Source organism: Pungitius pungitius, chromosome 14 (assembly GCF_949316345.1).
Source record: "Pungitius pungitius chromosome 14, fPunPun2.1, whole genome shotgun sequence".
In the NCBI taxonomy this organism is placed as follows: domain Eukaryota; kingdom Metazoa; phylum Chordata; class Actinopteri; order Perciformes; family Gasterosteidae; genus Pungitius; species Pungitius pungitius.
Genome location: NC_084913.1, coordinates 12,803,097 through 12,821,982, shown reverse-complemented (window position 1 = coordinate 12,821,982; position 18,886 = coordinate 12,803,097). Strand labels below are relative to the sequence as shown.

The 18,886-nt window shown below is 41.4% G+C and overlaps 3 protein-coding genes across 7 annotated transcripts; 1 reads left to right on the top strand and 2 right to left on the bottom strand.

Moving 5' to 3' along the window:
* Window positions 1-1,506: 1,506 nt before the first annotated feature.
* Window positions 1,507-9,875, top strand: coq8ab (coenzyme Q8A, genome duplicate b). Of its 3 annotated transcripts, none has more exons than XM_037486607.2 (15): window positions 1,507-1,919; window positions 2,230-2,424; window positions 2,721-3,017; window positions 3,121-3,187; window positions 4,436-4,513; window positions 4,735-4,860; window positions 6,096-6,181; window positions 6,261-6,401; window positions 6,479-6,560; window positions 6,683-6,776; window positions 7,413-7,554; window positions 7,734-7,841; window positions 7,926-7,991; window positions 8,270-8,356; window positions 9,180-9,875. In XM_037486607.2, the coding sequence occupies exons 2-15, from the start codon at window positions 2,290-2,292 to the stop codon at window positions 9,462-9,464; spliced, it is 1,794 nt and encodes a 597-aa protein (XP_037342504.1). In that variant the 5' UTR covers window positions 1,507-1,919; window positions 2,230-2,289; the 3' UTR covers window positions 9,465-9,875. The 3 variants fall into 3 exon arrangements, with proteins under 3 accessions (XP_037342504.1, XP_037342503.1, XP_037342505.1); XM_037486606.2 differs by having other exon boundaries at window positions 1,507-1,927; XM_037486608.2 differs by having other exon boundaries at window positions 1,507-1,927; window positions 2,156-2,424.
* Window positions 9,840-13,246, bottom strand: LOC119227637 (proton-coupled zinc antiporter SLC30A2-like). Its single transcript, XM_037486609.2, has 8 exons — window positions 13,148-13,246; window positions 12,855-13,063; window positions 12,298-12,444; window positions 11,572-11,725; window positions 11,286-11,487; window positions 10,615-10,720; window positions 10,396-10,530; window positions 9,840-10,060 (listed from the first exon to the last, which is right to left on the bottom strand). The coding sequence occupies exons 1-8, from the start codon at window positions 13,201-13,203 to the stop codon at window positions 9,966-9,968; spliced, it is 1,104 nt and encodes a 367-aa protein (XP_037342506.2). The 5' UTR covers window positions 13,204-13,246; the 3' UTR covers window positions 9,840-9,965.
* Window positions 13,247-13,398: 152 nt separating this feature from the next.
* On the bottom strand, window positions 13,399-18,540 carry dnajc5gb (DnaJ (Hsp40) homolog, subfamily C, member 5 gamma b). Of its 3 annotated transcripts, none has more exons than XM_037486612.2 (6): window positions 18,351-18,540; window positions 17,522-17,651; window positions 17,015-17,228; window positions 16,727-16,880; window positions 15,911-15,976; window positions 13,399-15,105 (listed from the first exon to the last, which is right to left on the bottom strand). In XM_037486612.2, the coding sequence occupies exons 2-6, from the start codon at window positions 17,632-17,634 to the stop codon at window positions 15,044-15,046; spliced, it is 609 nt and encodes a 202-aa protein (XP_037342509.2). In that variant the 5' UTR covers window positions 17,635-17,651; window positions 18,351-18,540; the 3' UTR covers window positions 13,399-15,043. The 3 variants fall into 3 exon arrangements, with proteins under 3 accessions (XP_037342509.2, XP_037342510.2, XP_037342511.2); XM_037486613.2 differs by having other exon boundaries at window positions 15,911-15,973; XM_037486614.2 differs by lacking the exon at window positions 15,911-15,976 and having other exon boundaries at window positions 18,351-18,539.
* Between the last annotated feature and the right edge of the window lie 346 nt (window positions 18,541-18,886).

Here is an 18,886-nt window from a genome sequence, read left to right as displayed (position 1 = left end):
ACAGCATCCACCACGGATTATGTTACGGTTCCAATTATGTAATGGTACCACAGCAACAAAAAGAATCATTTGTAAAACAGATAAAAATATGTGCCGTGTCTTTTTTAACAAACACAAAAGTTGAGGACCTTCTAGTTGAACACAGGAACGATGTTTACATCTGAGGAAGACTCAATGGGACTAAAAACGGCTCGATTAAACAACGTTACAAAGTGTTAGTGACACGTGAGCGTAGCCTTTGCTCTTAAACATACACGACGGTATAGCCACCCAAGCATGTGCTATTTTTTACACATATTTGGTTGGGCTTGCCGGGTGTCAGACAAAGCTTGAACTACCAGCAGTAACAAAGGACCAATTACAGGGTCTTGATGTCTGTTTGAAGTACATATTCTGTAATATTTTACAGTTAAAATAGCTCCTTGCATACAAGTTAATACATATATTTGCTGTTGTGGTTTTCATTTACAAAATTGATGGGATCTCCTCTGCCTTAACATTGCAATATTACTTTTAGCTGAAAGTAATTTTAAATTAGTATTAAGTATTATACATTATCTGATTTAATTTGAAAATGGAAAATGTTCTCTCAGCCTGAAATATATCATGCTCCGGAGAAAACGTGTATTTTCCTAAATTAAATACAATAAGAAGTTTATCTTCCTTATCTGCACTTTATACGTTTCTCGGCCTTTATTGTTAAGCGGAGCAGGTTGCTAGGCAACGGGAGCAGCGGAGGTAATGCTGGCTGACCGACCCATGTCAGACCGCTCGGTTCAGCCTATGCAGTTGTTGGAGGACCAGCCCAGCTCTGCTGCGAAGGCTGGAGGCTACAAGGATGCCAGCCAAGGATCTTTGAGAGTTGGCAGCTCTGCAGTTTATTTTCATCTTCCATTTTTGTCTGTTGCCGAGGTGAAATGCATTCTGGGATATTTGGGGCTCTCAAGCATAGATATATACAAAAGCTAGATGTCTTACGGCGGAGTATAGAGCGTCCGCACATGGCGGCCATCTTGGTAAGGCCAGCTCGCTCACATATAACATTGTGTTGGTAGTGACATATAGTTTAAGTAACCATGACCATTTAAACGGTTTGTTTTGTTAAGAACGTCAGAGATATAGTTATGCCACTGCATACATACTATGAATAATTATCTTATGCTCTAAAAAATAGTGTAATGTTCTATTTTGGTATTGGTAAAACATTTCCCTTTACAAATATAAAGAAATGTTGCATGTTGAAATCCCCACCCTGTACAGAGATGTATTCACGACACTGCATGCTTATAATAATTTTAATAATAACCATGGTTTTTCGTACGAAAAGGACGTTAAACAGAACATTATTCATAAGTGTGCAGTGTCATACCTACATCTCTGACGTTCATAACAAACCAAATCGTTTAAAATTCGGTTGAAAATTGAGCAAGTCATGGTTATTTATAAAGCGAAATGTATCACTACTAACACAATGTTTTGAGTGAGCGAGCTGCCCTTACCAAGATGGCGTTATTTTTATATATATATATATATGCTCAAAAGAACGGACCACTCTGCTCTGTAAAATGGGCGGGACCAGTCACATCCGGGTATTTTGACCGTTCCTGGCGAGAAGCGGACTTTTGAATTGGAAAAGTACTTGGGCTGCGACTGATGACGTTTCACGAATCCACACGAGAACGCATATTGAGAAAGGGCCCCAAACTCCCTGAGGAGCTGATGATAATTGGCCTCACGTGTGTTGACATCCGGATCCAACGAGCGGACTTTGCCTCATTGGCCACTGTTTGTTAAATTTCGTCTGGAGGAAAGCGTGCACGCGTCGAAGTGCTCACGAGAAGTTGTGTCACGTCGAATTAAAGTGAACGGCGGCTCGTGCTGAGCGATGCTCACTTCTTCCTCGTGGAGCTAAACGTGCGGTAAGTTGGTGAGTTAAATCCCCTTTTTGGTGTCTTTTAAGGTTGAAGAGCAAACCCATGATTTAGTAATTCGTTGTTTTTCAGTGAGGGTTCTTTAAACGGTTGTTAAAAGCATATTTTTTGCATATGCACATTTTTTAAAACCTGCATGTATTTTAGTCTGTTTTCTTATCATACACAGCCAAGTTAATATTGCACTCAAGGTGGGATGTTTGATTAGGTTATTTGTTTCCAAGCATGCTGCGGATACGGAGTCACGCTTTGGTTAAGTTATGGAAAACCGAGACTGAACTTCACTCCCACCTCCCAGCCTCGAAGCCACCTTTTGCAGGCCCTGTCACTGCTGTCCTCGGGTCTGAATATCAACGCCATGGCAGGGGACATGTTGGTCTGGAGTGGTCTGACCTGGATGAAGCAGGTGGCCTGCAGAGCCTCACCAAGCGGCCTCCGCGGCCCCGGGCACCAGAGGCTGGTAAACTTCCATCATTCCGCAGGATCAGCCAAGGTGAGCCGTGATGTCCGTCTGCAGCCCTGAATCTGGATAGAGCGTCTCAAACATCCTACCCAGATACATTTGTGGTAGAAAACAAAGAAAAAGATTACAATTGTGCATGGGTGCTGTACTTGGAAGTAAAGCTTCTAAGCTGCATTTTCAGAAAGTTTTACTTAACATGGAAAAGGAATTCCTGATTTGGATTAATCTGCATCATTTTTTTTACTGCGTCATCTTTGTTACAATTCCACATTTCCCAAAAAGCTGAGCCATTCCTTTAACTCCTACTGCTGTGTTTCGTCGTCCAGGAGACGTTCAACAGACAGCAGGACGCCTGCGTCCCCCGAGCCACAGCAGTACAGCGTTCTGCTACTGGCGCTTCTTTCAGTGCGTGTTACACAAGTGTTACCGGTGGACAGGCGGCGTGCAGCGGAAGGCCCGGCGACAAGCGTGTGAGGTACCGCAGCGACTGGTCCCGCCAGCTCCATGCTGGTCATACTAGGTTTTTTAACCAGGGCAACTCAACCCGGGGACCTCCTAAGCTGGTGGACGTCGAGGGAGCAGGAACCGCCAAGAAAAAAGACATCAAGCAACATAAACAAGTGGTATGCACGCCAACCATATGTACACACACACGCGTGTGTGTGTCTGAAAATGATTGGGCGATAAGCCTTTCCGATGTTTTTTGAATGCTTTTCTTGTTTCCAGCTCAGTGAAAGATCCAGAGAGAGGAAAGTGCCTGTTACACGGATAGGAAGGCTGGTCAATTTTGGAGGTAGGTTTGTTTATTGTGGTACAATTTAAATTAAAAAAAAAAAATAAGCAAGCAACATCATTAATATCAGTCCTCAGAATAAACAATTGTGAATGTTCAACCTCTGGCATTAAACTCCAGCTGGTTTAACCCATATTGGCATCAGTGGGGTTGGTGTGACATCCTCTGCAAGGTGCAATCTTTGCAAAAAAATGTCATTAAACTTTTTCATGGTGCCCTGTGGAGTTCTTGTCAATAGAGCACAAATGGTAAAAATAACAGTAATTTGAGTTTTAATTCATTTCTTTCTTTAACAGGATCATTTTGAATATTCTGAATACATATTGTACTTTATGTTTAAGTTATCAATTAGTTGGTCCTTTTGAAAGTCCCTCAATTCCAAAATATCTTTTTCCCCACGTAAAGCCTACTTGGATGTAATTTTCTGACTATTTAATGTGATTATTTGAGACAATGGTCATAAAATGGGGATATGAGCCCTCTTTACAAACTTAATGTTGAGCTCACTTGTTTTAATAGAGGATATGACTCCTGATTTTGCAGCATTTATTAACTCAGGGTTTTAGTAACCCAAAATGGGTAGTTTCTTCACTTCCAATAATTGTTTACAAGGGGCAGCTCCGTTATTCCTGGAGAGTTGTGTGAAGTGCTGAGAAATCAATAGCTTGAGAAAATGTTTCGGGTACGTGCCTGAAAAGCCAACTGTGATAAAATGCGCTGTCGTCACATTTAGCCGTTTGGCATGGGATGTTTATTGGTCTCCTTTCATGGCGCCTGAACTATAAAAGGCTCAGTGTTGCCATGAGAAATCAACCTTCCTCGGGTTACAGATTGCTTTTATCTCCCCCTTTTTGTCGCTGTGGTTATCAGATTCAGAGGAGGGCATTGGTAACCGTGAAACGGGGCATTTTATAACACAATACTGCAATTTTAACGTCTCCTTTGAAACAGATCCTGTCATTCTACTTGATTACAGTGTACTACATTTAACTGCCAGAGATGTTACAGCTTTAGATCTGACTCACTAAATGTGCAAGGGTGGATAAGCTTATCTGATGACGAGCATGGTTTTAATTAAAGGTGTTTTGGCAATGACTGTTAGTGGAGTTCTACGTTAGTATGTAGTGTTTCTCACAGGGGGAAAACGCACACTAACTGCAGCCTAAATCTCTTATGGACGACTCCTTCAACTCAATCTGCCAAGCCCTGCCCTCTCCTGCTTAGTCATTCCTTCTTTTCTTTTTGCAGGTTTGGCGCTCGGACTTGGCTTTGGGGCAATCGCTGAAGTGGCCAAGAAGAGTTTCAAATCTCATCAAGGAGGGAAAGGTGATGAGAGGATCTGAGGCCAACATGGCGCCTCTTATTGCAGCTGTAGACGTTACGCTAGAGTGACTCGGCCCACGTTGTCTTGCATAACGTTTAAAGAAAGTACACTGAAAAATATGTTTTATGTTCCTGTGATTTGTAGATAGTGGGGTACATAGTAATCCTTGTTGGTGCTGAAGCATTCAATGATGGGTATGATTTTTTTAAATTTATTTTTTTAGGTGATGATAAATCTGTCCTGGGCTCAAGTGCGTTCCTCTCTGAAGCAAACGCTCAAAGAATCGTCCGGACACTTTGCAAAGTCAGAGGTGCTGCTCTGAAAATTGGACAGATGCTCAGCATTCAAGGTGGGAGTGTCTCTTATTTAGAAACTGATCTGACCCCACACATATTCTATCAGTGACTATGGGCCTGTGGCGGTTCAGATTTCCCCAGAAACCAAACGCATAACCAACTGGTACTGCAGCTTCTCAACAAGACCGAATCGTGTTTCTGATTAAAGTCACCGGCGAACAAATGTGATCCTTCAGTAAGAAGAAAATGTCATTACTTAAAATAAGCATTTGGTACCATTCCAGCTGAGCTATTGTAGGCGGCCGTGGCTCAAGTGAAACGTTATACCGCCGGCTTACACCAGTGTCATCATGCGCTGTTTTGTTTTCTTATGTAATATCATTAGAGTCAACACCAGAGGCAAGAAACCAATCGGTACAGTTTTACGTGATTTACTTCAATATTTCCATTTTCTGCTCAGAATAAAATTTTGTACTTTAATCAACCTAATTTTTTGATAAGTTGGAGGTATGCTATGCACATTGTCAATTTCCCACTCCTCCCATGGAGATGACATTGTATGACCGACCTAAGTTTATCTTGCATACATTTTGATATTACTTTTGAGTAAAAGCTATACCATGAGATGTGATTACATAATTATGATTTACTATTCTAAGACCTAAATGTATTATGACGTACTAAACCGACATCTTCATAACAAACTTGTGTGATATTCTCTAAACTCATGTTATGACATCGATGCTATGCCTCTGCACTGGTCTGACGTTAAACTAATTAGACTTCAGGGTCAAAGGTCGTGTCCTTCAGTCGTATCATATGCTCAAACATCCATCTGGACCGAGGATGAACTGATTTGGATTTGGTGCTGCAGCGGACTGCATTAAATACAAAAAACATATTTAAACATTAATTAATCAATCAATTTTTACTCTGACTTGGTTTCTAATTCATTTTCTGAACATTAAGAGCTTTGGGTGCATGTGACTATTAGCCATGGTCAATACAAATATTTTGAAGCCGACAGACCAAGTCCTTAAAGTGCTTTTACAGAGTGAATAAAAAAATGTCAACGGCGCACATTTTGCATTCAAACTAATGCCTTATTGTAACATTTCCACTTGCACTGTACAAAATGAGCACGATGCAGCACTTTTAGCTACAGCTCAGTTTTCTTTTTGATAGATGCTTATTTTTCTGAAACAGGTGCTGATAACGATGTCATTACACAAGAGCATTCATCACAGTAAGATTTCACTCAGTCCGTGTCTTCTCCCCCCCCCCTCAGATGACGCCTTCATTAACCCTCAGCTGGCCAAAATCTTTGAGCGTGTTCGACAGAGCGCAGACTTCATGCCCACCAAGCAGATGATGGTACAGTTTGGAGCGCCGTAATACACGAGCTCGCAAAACTCAAGTTCACAGAGGAGACGGCCTTCTCTTCTCTCTGCAGAAAGCCATCACCAGTGACCTCGGCCCAAACTGGAGGGACAAGCTGGACTGCTTTGAGGAGAAGCCGTTTGCGGCGGCGTCCATCGGTCAGGTGCATTTAGCCAGACTGAAGGACGGCAGAGAGGTGGCCATGAAGATTCAGGTGAGTGTTTGCACAGAGATAAAACACAGAAGGAAACTATTGCAGAGTGAATCGTACAATGAAATCTGTGCTTTCAGTACCCTGGAGTCGCCAAGAGTATCGACAGTGACGTGAATAATATCATGACTCTTCTGAGTTTAAGCAACATGCTGCCTCAAGGTAACATTGTTGGAGACCTTTTTATCAAATTGATAACAGCTGCTATGGCTTTAGTCAACATGCCCTCCCCACATCAGGGGCTTGAATGTCTTGATTTTCCTCCAACATTTGCCCTCTTACAGGTATGTTTCCTGAGCACCTCATTGAGGTCATGAGCCGGGAGCTGGCCCTGGAGTGTGATTACATAAGGGAGGCCAAATGTGCCAAAAGATTTCAGTAAGTTGTCTGAATTTCCTTTTTCTGCACACCTTTTTGGTGGTCTTTTAAACTCTAAATGCAAAGCAGAATGTATTCCTGACTTGTGAGCAGCACTCTCATTTGTGACTAAATACTTGAAAGGACAAAAGCAAAATAACTTTCCATCTGGGCATTTGAATTGCTCTCTTGACGCCTTTCAGGAGGGCTGTTTCTAACTGGTGACTTTCTGTGTTTTCATTTAAAGATAATCAAGATAGATGCTGTCTGTAAAATGTGCTTATTTACTTCTTGTGGGGAATCGGATGCAACTATTTGTCGGTTTGGGGAAAATACGACACTAGCATTCAGTTAGCCTAGCATAAAAGGCTTTAAAGGGGGAAACTGCCAGCTGGTCTCTGTTTAGCCAAAATACGACGACATGATAAGTGAGCTTTTCAGGTGCTGGTTGGTTCTTACCTTTTGTACAGAGCCAGGCTCATTCCACCTCATTATGCAAACTTAACCAGCTGCCAGTTCCTTAATATTTATCCTATAGACATTAATGCGATATCAATCCGCTTATCTAACATTTGCAGGAAATAATATGCATATTTAAGTGTAATGTTTGAACGTTAGCGGTCTGGTTGAATGCTATGGTTTCTTACATTGTGTCAGAGAGCTGCTGAAGGATAACCCGTACTTCTACGTGCCTGATGTGATCGACGAGCTGAGCAGCCCACATGTCCTCACCACAACGCTGGTGCCGGGTTTCCCTCTGGACAAAGCCACCGAGCTCTCCCAGGAGCTCAGGAATGAGGTACGGCCGCCGTGAACCACGCGCTGCTTCCAGCAGAATTGACACCATCTGCACTGCCAGCATGTTGACACCTTTTTGGGAGGCTTCAGGATGTGTTGAATGCAGAGAGCTTTTTTTTAAAGACCTACAGTCATGTCACCACGATGTTCATGGCGCACGGTTGTATTTCTTTTTCTTAGATTTGTGAGCACATCCTGACGTTGTGCCTGAGGGAGCTTTTTGAGTTCCGATTCATGCAGACTGATCCAAACTGGTCCAACTTCTTCTTTGATCCCCAGGCTCACAAAGTCAGTGTGTCGATCCCTTTGTTTAACAAGAACACTGTTGGTCCATTTGCTATTTCTTCTTCACTGAAGCCTGTCTGTTTGCAGGTTGCACTGCTGGATTTTGGAGCTACTCGGGGATTTGACAAGAGTTTCACTGACACCTACATCGAGGTGAGAACTCCTTATTGAAACACGATATTGTAGTTTACATTGCCCAACAAATACGGTATTGGCTGGTTAATTTAGTTTGTTTTATTTCCTGTTTGTTCGGTTGTGGTGAAAGGATCATTTATCATAAGAATTTATGTATTAATGGCAAGATGAAATGGATTTTGTGTTCATTAGAAACTTTTCACATAACGTAGTTATAAACTTTGTTGGCAAAACGAATGAATGGAATGAAGAACATACTTATTCTGCACACATTTTAAAATGTTTTTAAAAATCAGATTATTAATGCTGCCGCCAATAACGACCGAGAAGGTGTCCTACGGAGATCCAGAGACATGAAGTTCCTGACCGGATACGAGTCGAAGGTACAAACCCACCGCTTCACTATGAACCACCGCGCTTTCCGGGATATTTTGTTAATGAACTGTTCCACAGTTGAGTCCTTTTTCTTTTTTTAAAATAATTTTGACAAACTTACACACGCGTTACGTGTGGCCGGGCGGTATACCTAAGATTAAGAGTAAGATTTCCATACTATATGAATTTCTCACATACCGTTCATACTGGTGTTGCGCCATAACTGAAGTTGCTCTTCGGCAGGCGGCAGAATTAATTTTTCCACACCATCAAGGAGTGTCCAGCGGTCTGAGCTTGTCTTAAATGTGTTGATTTAGTCCTGGTTATGACTTTATAACCCAACAGCTTGTGATCAAGTAACTGTTGCGACATGAAAACACAGAAAAGCATGATACAGGAGGAACAACGAGAGACCAGAAATGCACCAACACAACTTGTGTTGTAGAGGAGGGGTTTGGAGGAGTTTTGGAAAATCCAACGTTAGAAGTCTGAAGTTAGATCAGAAAACGATATATTGTCTGTCGAGCCTCTGGTGGCAACACAAGCAGCCACAACAAGCTAACTCAAGTGGCGATCAGCTGTTCGGGGTCAATGAATAAATGTTTACTTAAAAGCTATAGTCACATACCAGGATACCATCAGACGCTTTCTAAATACTGGGATATGGAACTTTGGGCATACCGCCAGCCCCATGTTTGCATTTTATGCCAAGACCGTTTCCATGCTATACTTTTTATTAAACACTGACTACAGTATCCATGAAGTAATTGAGTATAGATCTCTGAATGTAGAACTTAAGATGAAGGCTTAACTGCTTTTTCCTGCAATAAGGTGATGGAGAACGCCCATGTGGATGCGGTGATGATCCTCGGCGAGGCGTTTGCTTCTGTGGAGCCCTTTGACTTTGGAGCTCAGAGCACCACAGCTCGTATCCACAGCCTCATCCCAGTGATGCTGAGGGAGCGACTGACTCCGCCCCCCGAGGAAACTTACTCGCTTCACCGCAAGATGGGAGGCTCCTTCCTCATTTGCTCTAAACTCAAGGCCAGAATACCCTGCAAGAACATGTTCCGCGAGATGTATGAGAAGTACTGGAGAGACGGACGCCCTGCATGAACCAACAAAGACCAGTGACCCCAAACCATGTTTAATCGCCCCTGTTGACCGGGACTCTCAGCCAGGCGAAGATTGTGTCTACATGAATCTGTTGGGTGCAAACTAATCTTAACTGTATGGTTAGAGCAATTGTATACAGTCACATCCAGACTGTCTGTTGAAATGGATGAAATATATTCACCATTTTCTGCACCCATGATTTGTAAGTTACTCAAAACATTCATGTCAACAGTACTAACCAATTATGCAAATACTGATTGTCTACTTTAATGTGGCTAAACATTGCTATTGGAATTTATACAGGGGCTACACATTATCATAGAACTGTAATACATTTATCAAGGAATAATGTAAATGCTCATTTTAGATGAGTTCTGTCAGCTACTTCATAAATAAACCTTGAGTGTAAAATCTGTCATCCTGACTGAAATCATGGCCAAAGCTCAAACTAACACAGTAACAGCATTGTGTTAAATACTCAAAGCTTTAAATTAAGTCTTTTCAGTGCTCTATTTGGATTGTGACAGTGGAGAAGCCAAACTCTGAGCGCAGGAGCTTTGTTGCCTTCATGAGGACCATCTGTGTATCAGCATCTTCTGAGGACACAAATATAGGAAAATCATTTAACTTGTCAACAATCTTCATTACATTGACATTTTCTTACATAAGAGTCATACTATAGTATGCTATGAAAGTATCTTTATGCTGCAAAACTGAAGGTTTTAAAAAAAATAACCTGGCATTTCAGTCACGGATAAAAACATTCTAAAATGTCACAGGTTTAGGTAAAGTTGTTCTACAAGATGTGTTGTAATAAGTCTTAATGGTTTTACGTCTGATTAGTGCAGTTTTCTCCTTGAATCCCTTTTGAAAGATCTTTAGTCTTAATGAGATGATCTGGGATAATACATATTAGTATTGCAGGTTTTACCTGTGGCCATGTGGACAGAGAGCAAAGAGTGAGTCATGTTGAGGCTCCACATGTGCAGACTGTGAACCGACACAACTCCCCTCACAGACAGCAGCAGCTCCTTCACCGCGCTGAAGCTCACGTGCGGAGGAGCTCCTGCAGGAAACCAAGACCACACCGTTTACAAGGAAACGTAGCGGATAGAAGCGCTGATGTCGCGTGTGGACCAAACGTTTTTACCCTCCATCAGGATTCTGAAAACATCCTTAGTGACTGGAAGCGTCGTTCCAAGAACCAGAAGCGAGAACAGGAACGTGCAAATCGGATCTGCTACTTTATACTCTGGCTGTGAGGAACAGAGCGAGATTAAAACCGATCAGAGGCTGTAAACAATCATGTGGGCCTCTGTTCACATCTGTCAAAGTAAGTTGGTTACACATGAATTGTCACTCATCTTGTCCAGTTTCAGTAAATTAGAGAATATTTATTTTCTTGCAAATTTGTCTTATGATGTACACGTATAAACTACAATGCTTGTGTTGTAACGGGCAATGCAAACTGCCAACGTGTTTACCTGTACAATACTGTACATTTCATCTCAGTTCGATGGAGCTTTCAACAGGGTCTCATATAGTCGCCATCAGTTTGCTCAGGTCTCATTAAATAAAAGTGACGAACCCTCTCCGCACTCAATGTAATTCATGACGACTTTGAACAGGGTTCTGACGTGTGGCTGAAGCAAATCTTACTGACTTTGAACATAGCAGAATTTCTCCCAACACTAACTAACGCATTCCCATCAGCTCGGGTTTGTGTTTGATTAATGCTGATCAGCAAACTACGAGTGGGAACACATTCAACATCAGCATCTAGTGTGGTGTTAAACGTGGCATGTTGGGTAAGTGGCGGACCCAGAAGTGGATGATGGTGGCAGCTAGCAGGACTCCGACACTTTGCACCAGATCCCCCACCACGTGGATGAAGGCCGCCTTCACACTGGCGTTGCCGTGGTCGCGGTGGGCGCCGCTCACCGGGCGCCGCTTGTGGTGCGCGGTGGGAAGTGCGTGACTGTGGCCGTGAGAGGCTCCAGACTGGTGGAGGATCAGGACCATCCTAAACAAATGAAGTCCGAACAATTTGAGGAAGAGGGTCTGATTACAGCTGACCAAAACACGTCGGCGAGCGGCCCCCACTCACAGGACGTTGACCCCCACAGCGCAGCCGGACGTAATGAGCATGATGCGCGCGTCAATGTCGTAGTCCCCGTCAGAGAGCCTCTGGGTGGCCGACGTGAGCAGCACTGCCGTCACAGTCCAGATCGACAACACTGACAGCAACATGCCCACGACCTCTGTTAAACGCAGGAGAGATCAGCTTATTGCACAAATACTGAAACCATACTCGATTCTCTTAACGTAGACTTTGCAGTATAGTTGATACATTTAAGATTTAAAGAAAAGCAGGGGAAAGAATCACATGGAAATACACAAATATTCATGATGAATGTAAAGGATTTAGCAACAATCCCTTTTAGGAAGGACGACACATTTCACATCAAAATATAAAATACCTGATAATGGATCAAACATTTTAACAAAGACACCAACTATTAAATATTTGTTTTTTTAATCACTCTATATATTTACTAAAAAGAAATCTCAACATTGAAGTTCCAATTTAGTTTCAATTCCTTTTCAACTCAAAATACACAACCATGTTTGACTTAAAATTAATTTAAAAATAACCTGTAACTGTAGAATGTAAACTCACAGAAGGGAATCAGTCAACACAACTTATGATAATGTACAAATAGAAGATGTTGCTGAATATCAATCTAAGAAAGAAAGCAGCTCAGGGAAGTCACCAAAATGTCAAACTCTCCCTTTAACTGGACGATTCCAACAAAGCGGGTTTGGACGTCACCTGCTCGATGCCACCCAAAGGTCATGTTGTGTGTTTGAGGCCTGGAGGAGATCCACAGGGAGAAGATGCTGATCACAATGCTGCCAAAGTCAGTCAGAAGATGTGCAGCGTCTGTCATGATGGCCAAACTGTGCGCAGCGTATCCACCTGCGCAAAAGACACATATCGATGTGCGTGTGTGTGTGTGTGTGTGTGTCTGTCAGTGAGAGTGAGGTTAAGAGACAAATAGTTTGTATTTTTTAAGACCAAGATACACAGTAAACGTGACATTTTACAGTGTAAATAATGCACTTGTTGGGGCTGGCTGGTGGAAGTACTCCACCGCAAAAGAAGATGTAGATGATATTTTATATAAACTAGCAGTAAACTGTATTCATTAATTATTAAATTATGCTTTAGCACAGCCCTTGAGTAAATTGAATTTCCATCAGTCCTAAAACTCTTTACAAGCACAAAGTCCCTTTTTACCGTCCAGATGCACACTCTTTGGTGATACATTGGGCATCTGAATATTTGCGGCAGCTTGAGGTGACGATGCTCTTCTCCTTCCCTCTTACCGATCACCTCCCCGGCCATAAACACCAGGCTGACGGCGGCGGCCACGACGAGCTTCCTCCTGGCCAAACGTCTGTGGTCCCTCTCAGCCGGAGACACGGAGCCCGTCTCCTGGCACAGCCGGCCGGGCCGCCACAGGCCGTCCGCGCTGGAGGCTTCCTCGCTGGACTCGGATGCAGAGTCGGAATATTGGTCCTCTGGAGAAGTCGTCCTGTGAGAGTACACAGCTGTGATTAAATCCATTTAATCTGTGCCGATGAGTTCGTACGAGAATTTAAAAAGAGTAAGTACATACCACCTAGGAGGCTCCAAACGGGATTCAATCGCATGCTTCTCTGTTGGTAGCTCCATGTGCTCCGGGGAATTCACTTCAAGGACTTCCTGTTAGTTTATCTAATGGTGAAGTGAAGCTGGACAACTTGCCAGCTGCTGTAAATGCGTTCTCTCTCAGAGGTGGAGCACAACAGGAGCCAATGGCAAGTGACGCGCTGCTCACCAACGGCAAACGGTCCACGTTACGAGATAACTGTACAACGTTGCATTCACCACCAGAGGTTTATTTGATCAGACATTACTTTTACAGACACAAACATTCCAGAAACACCCGAAAAAGATTGGAAAAAATATCTTTAAATGTAGAGATGACAAACTAAATATATATATATCATTTCTTTTTAAAGGTTTGATCAAAATGATTCAAACCTAGACCTAAGATGAAAAATAATTTTTAAAATTCCATTAAAATGTATACACTTTTATGAAGTTTTGTATATAAAATTGACTATATACATTTATGGGTTTGCTCAAAATGTATATAAACAAAGTCTAGTGAGACAGATCAAACTCTAAAAATATTGTACACATGCGATTTAGAATTGTACCAAATGCACAGAATATAATACAAACACAATAAAAGATCATGTAAGTATGAGAATGAGTGTTACAAAAATAAATCTCTGAATTTACACAAAAACATGTTCCCTGCATTGAGCACAATTTCATGGCACATAACAGGCAGTGAATCCTCCCACACACCACACAGAGATCATGGTCTTTAAAATGAGGCCTCGACTGATCCAAAAACAATGACTGAATGTGTAATATTTGTCAACGAATCAAACCAGTGAGTTATGGGTTGTAGCTTCAAGTGTAGGAAAGATTTAGAGAATAGGACAGTTTCATAAAGAGCTTTCTCAGTAACTTACGTTTATTCTGAGGTCATCTTATATGCAGGAAGAGTGAACTAACTATTTCAACATTTTGGAGGACACGCTTATTTACTTTACGAGCATCATGTGGGACCATTGATGCATCTCTCATGCTCTTAGTATAAAGACTGGAAACAGTGAGCTAGGACTCACAAAAGGTCCTAAAGTCTTCCTACAAACAGTGTTTCCCGTACCATTATACACACACATACCAAATTCTGACCTGTCAATCAAGTCACACCCTCGAATTAACGCTTAACAAAGAAGTTAAAGTCTTTAAACTCAACTTTAGGAATACGATGCTATATTTTCATAGTATATTTTTTTAGTCACACAGAAAAAATGGATTGCAATGATGTGAAATTAAGTAAGCGTTTCTCCCAAAATGTTGAATCCTTCCTGTAATGCCCATCATACAAAAATTACCGCTCGATGATCGATAAAAAATACACAGGAAGAAATGCACAATAGTGAACATAAGTGGAAGTTTGGCATTGTCTCAATAGACTGGAAATCTGCTTCTACAACATGAATCTATGTACAGAGTGACTGAACACATTCTAGCTCTCAGAGTCATTGGCTTCTCAATATTATGACATAAAAGCCATTTTGAGCCTGAATATTCTCAGACCGCTGTGGCTGCTTCAAGATTTTAAATACGAACTCAAGATATTAAAGTGCACACAAAAAAATATTCCAGAGCTTTCGATCTGCATGGCTTTGTCATTTGTCACTGCAGTCCACATGTAACCCAATATTTAAAAAAATAAGGATGACATAAATAGGAGACAAAGACAAACCCACTGGCACACACAAAAATAACTAAATGGCCCAATGAAATAGATGCTTGATTCATCTAAGACATAAACTAGATTAATATATATTTGGCATGTCAGCCACATTCCATCCCATAATGTAAACTCATCAGTTTCCAAAATGATTATGGTGACACTTATGAGGATGTGGTTTCATCAGAACTCCACTCACTTGGTTCCCGAGGCACCGTTGGTCGCATGAGGCTGAATCACGATCGGTGCATCCTCACCTGGGGTGTGAAAACAAAGGGACTTTTTAAGTCTACAATATTTTCAAATACCTTAGTTTACTGATTATACAGCATAGAGGAGAGTGGCACAGAAACAAGCAGCAGAACTGTTAGTCAGGGCTTCAATAAAGTGAAGTCACTCAAGATCAGTGGGTTGTGTTAGGAATTCAAGCAGAAAGCACAGGTGGCAATAGAAGTGATAACACGTGTCATCGTGACCAGTGGCAGAATTATGGTTTGTGTGTTATTAGGTAGTATAATCATTTCTGCATGAGTTAAACATAGTGTAGATCTCATTCATTCAATACTGTACAAATGGCCTCCATGAAGGAATGTTCATCCTGGGAGAAGGATTTCTGCGTATTCCTCCTCTAAAAGGAAAAGGAAGACCCCAGCAGGGAATTCATACTTTAATCATCATTTTTTATCTTTGAGGAGTGCTGACAAACGGGGCCGATAAAAGAGCTTTTCACTTCACTATCAGAGAAAACAGTTTTGTGGCATCTTCACTACCAGACTGAGAACAACTGCTCTTGATATTATCATTAACAGTTTAATCTCCCAATTTCCCCCCCACTGTGCTCAACATCGATAATAATATCAACAGAGATAAGTGCAAAGTTATTAAAAAGCAGCAAGGGAAAGAAAACTAACAGCATCCTGCAGCACTGATTGGAAGAAATGTTAGCATGTTGTGGTCCACATGCAAGCTGCCAAAGCTCCTCTCAGAGGAAACCGAATCACAACTTCCTGTTCTGCCCAATTAGTGGAGCAGCACAGAGCAGTGAGGACAGGTTCACTCTACCTGAAAAGGTGACGGTGCCGTTTGAAGGGTCAGCGCTGGGCTGAATAACTATTACATGGTCTCCTGCTGCGAACGAAAATGTGACACTGAGCGAACCAACAAACAGTGTCTGCATGTTCTCTCCTCAGTCACTATAGGTCACATGATGGGTTTCGAGCGGTCTTGGCAGAGCTAGACCAGTGTTCAGTCACAAAAATATCCTCATTTTTTCTCTTTGAAGTAAAAATTTGAGAACAGATGTTGGTGAGGTGGTAGGGTGTTATTTCTACACTGTTAATCTCCATCAGTGTTTACTATTTACAGTCTCACAGAGGAAACCCTGAGAACTAAATCAATGACTCCTGTTTAATTAGTCTTTATTCACCATTCAGTAAAGCAATATTTCCATGAGTAATCTTAATAATCAAATCAGATTCTAAAAATACCGTCTCAAGCTTGTGCTCTGTGAGTCTGTGCGAGGAGTTCAAGGTGTTTTAGAAAAAGAAAAAGGAAAAAGGTACGGATTTGGAGGAAAGTGATGTGTTTGGGACGTATTGTGCATCCCACTAGATTAAGTGGACTTGGAATACACTGCACAGGTTGCGTGAAAGTCTGTCAACAGATGTTGAGCTACATCGACTTGTTTTCAGATCCTCCATTCATTGTGGGAGCTTGTCAGTACAACAAGGTGGTTAATAATTAAGATGTTTTTTATTATTTTGTGATAACTCTGCTTGTATATCCTGACAAATAATTCACAATAAACACTACATTCAATAAGCATCTGCAAGATATCCATCACAAGCTGAAGTGAATAGAAAGAGCGAAGCCCCTCACCTGCATCATGTTCTCTGATCTCTGCCTCAAGGTCCTCGGGGTCCATATAAGCAAAGTTCTCCTCATTTTCTGAGGGCTTGGCCTTCCCACAGCAGAAACAGCAGCAGCAGAAACAGCAGCAGCAGGTGAAAATACCGCAGCACACCAACAGGGTCTGAACAGCACAGGGAAAAGGAATGAAAATTGAATGACTGACACTCCAGATACACACTCTTAAAATTGGAAAAGGTAATTCAGACAATTGCATGAACTTCACTTGTAGACTTTTGAAAGCACATTGCCTCTCACCTTGAACCAGCACTTGGACATGAGGAAGTAATATTTCACACTCTCTTCCCCAAACTGCTCGGCCACGTAGAGTCCCATCGACCCATACTCATCGTAGATCTTCCGTTTGTCCTGGTCACTGAGGATGGAGTTGGCATTGTTGATCTCCTTGAATTTTTCAGCAGCTTCTAGGTTGTCCGGGTTCTTATCGGGGTGATGCCTCAAGGCCAGTTTCCTGAGAACAAGTCAGTGAAGGTGAGATCATCAAAAAGGTTGTCCGTTAGCCACAACCTGAGACATTACAAAGAAATCTAAGCCCTGAGGAGAACACCAAGAACTCGGATCCCTTTTTGTTAACAACTGACAATGAACGCCGGGTAACATTCACTAATATACTATACTTATATGTTACTTCTACACAAAAATTGTAATTTTATGAACTAAACGAATTCAATTCATAAAAATAATAATTCTTGGGATAACAAGAATTTGCTAAACAGAGCGTTGACTTTGTCTCTATGAGCACACCTGTATGCCTTCTTTATTGCTTCTTGGGACGCTCCTTTCTCCAGTCCCAGGGTCTTGTACAGGCTTTCTCCTGCCGCTGACATTTTACGCTGAAGTTTGTTTGGGTCCTCCATCTTTCAGGATTTGGCAGCTGTAAAATAGCAAACACAATTTAAAGCGTTACAATAGAATATTTGTATACCACTGTATATTCATAGTAAGTATAAAACAGAACCGGCACCAAAATGTCCCTAGTTTAAAAGATATATGTAATTAACTGCAAATCCTGTTGCTATGGAGAGCATAATACACCAACTTTAATGAAGCAAATCAACTTTTATATTGGCCCGTAAAGTTTATTGACCCTCTTTAGTGATTCAATTGTACATACTGCTGGTGAGGAGACTAGGCCACCATGGTTAGTTTGGGGTCTACTTCCATGTAAAAGGTCTTTGCAAAAAGAAAACATTCTCTATCGATGCAAAGACTAATTTTCTTCTGCAGAAATGCAAACAAAAACTGTCTGTGTCTCCGGGGGGTAGATGGACTTAAGTGGATAATAACTGTGGACAAATGACTGAAAGTAAGTAAATTTATTTATGAGTTTTAAAAAAAAGACACCATTATCTAAATAAACTACGACAAACACGAGGTAAAGGAAATGTACAGGCAACACACATGAACAATTATATAACTATAGTTAAAGTGAGTTACATAAGAACTTTAGTCAAATATTGATCCGGGTGTTAAGTTAACTTAAGTCCCTTCCCTTTAGGGGGAGAGTCCCAACAAAGTGCTAACTGACTTAGCTAACTTTAGCATGAGAAGGCAGTTATATGTTCAATCTCACCACCAGGACGAATAAATATCGTTGTGTTTCGTCGAGTCATAGAGTCCGAAATGTGTCTGGTTTTCGTCTTAAAGTTTGATCCATGAGCTGAAGCTGGTAGTCAGGTTGCTCTGCTATGACCAGCAGAGAAAGCCATGAGAAGAACTTCAGAAGGAAGCAGGAAGTCCGTTTGGTCCTGTGACGCATGTTTGATGCGCGCTGCGCTGCGCTGCAAATTCGCAGGATGTAAATGTATTAACAAATACTTTGTAAAAAGTATCATCCAAATATATCATTATTGCATATTATTCAATGATTTATGAGTGTTTGAGTATGAGTATGTGTTCGCTATTAAATGTAGTACATATGTGTAGTTACTTTGCTAGTACAAATGTTTTCTCAAGTACTTTCCATTTTATCATACTTTCCCCAGTTTTCACTTTTTCACCACATTTATTTGACCACATTGGGTTCCGTTACTGGCGATTATTAAAGTAAACAGACATTTGTAAGGATGATAAACTATGACTTAAGGGAAGTTTAAGTATAAAATACTA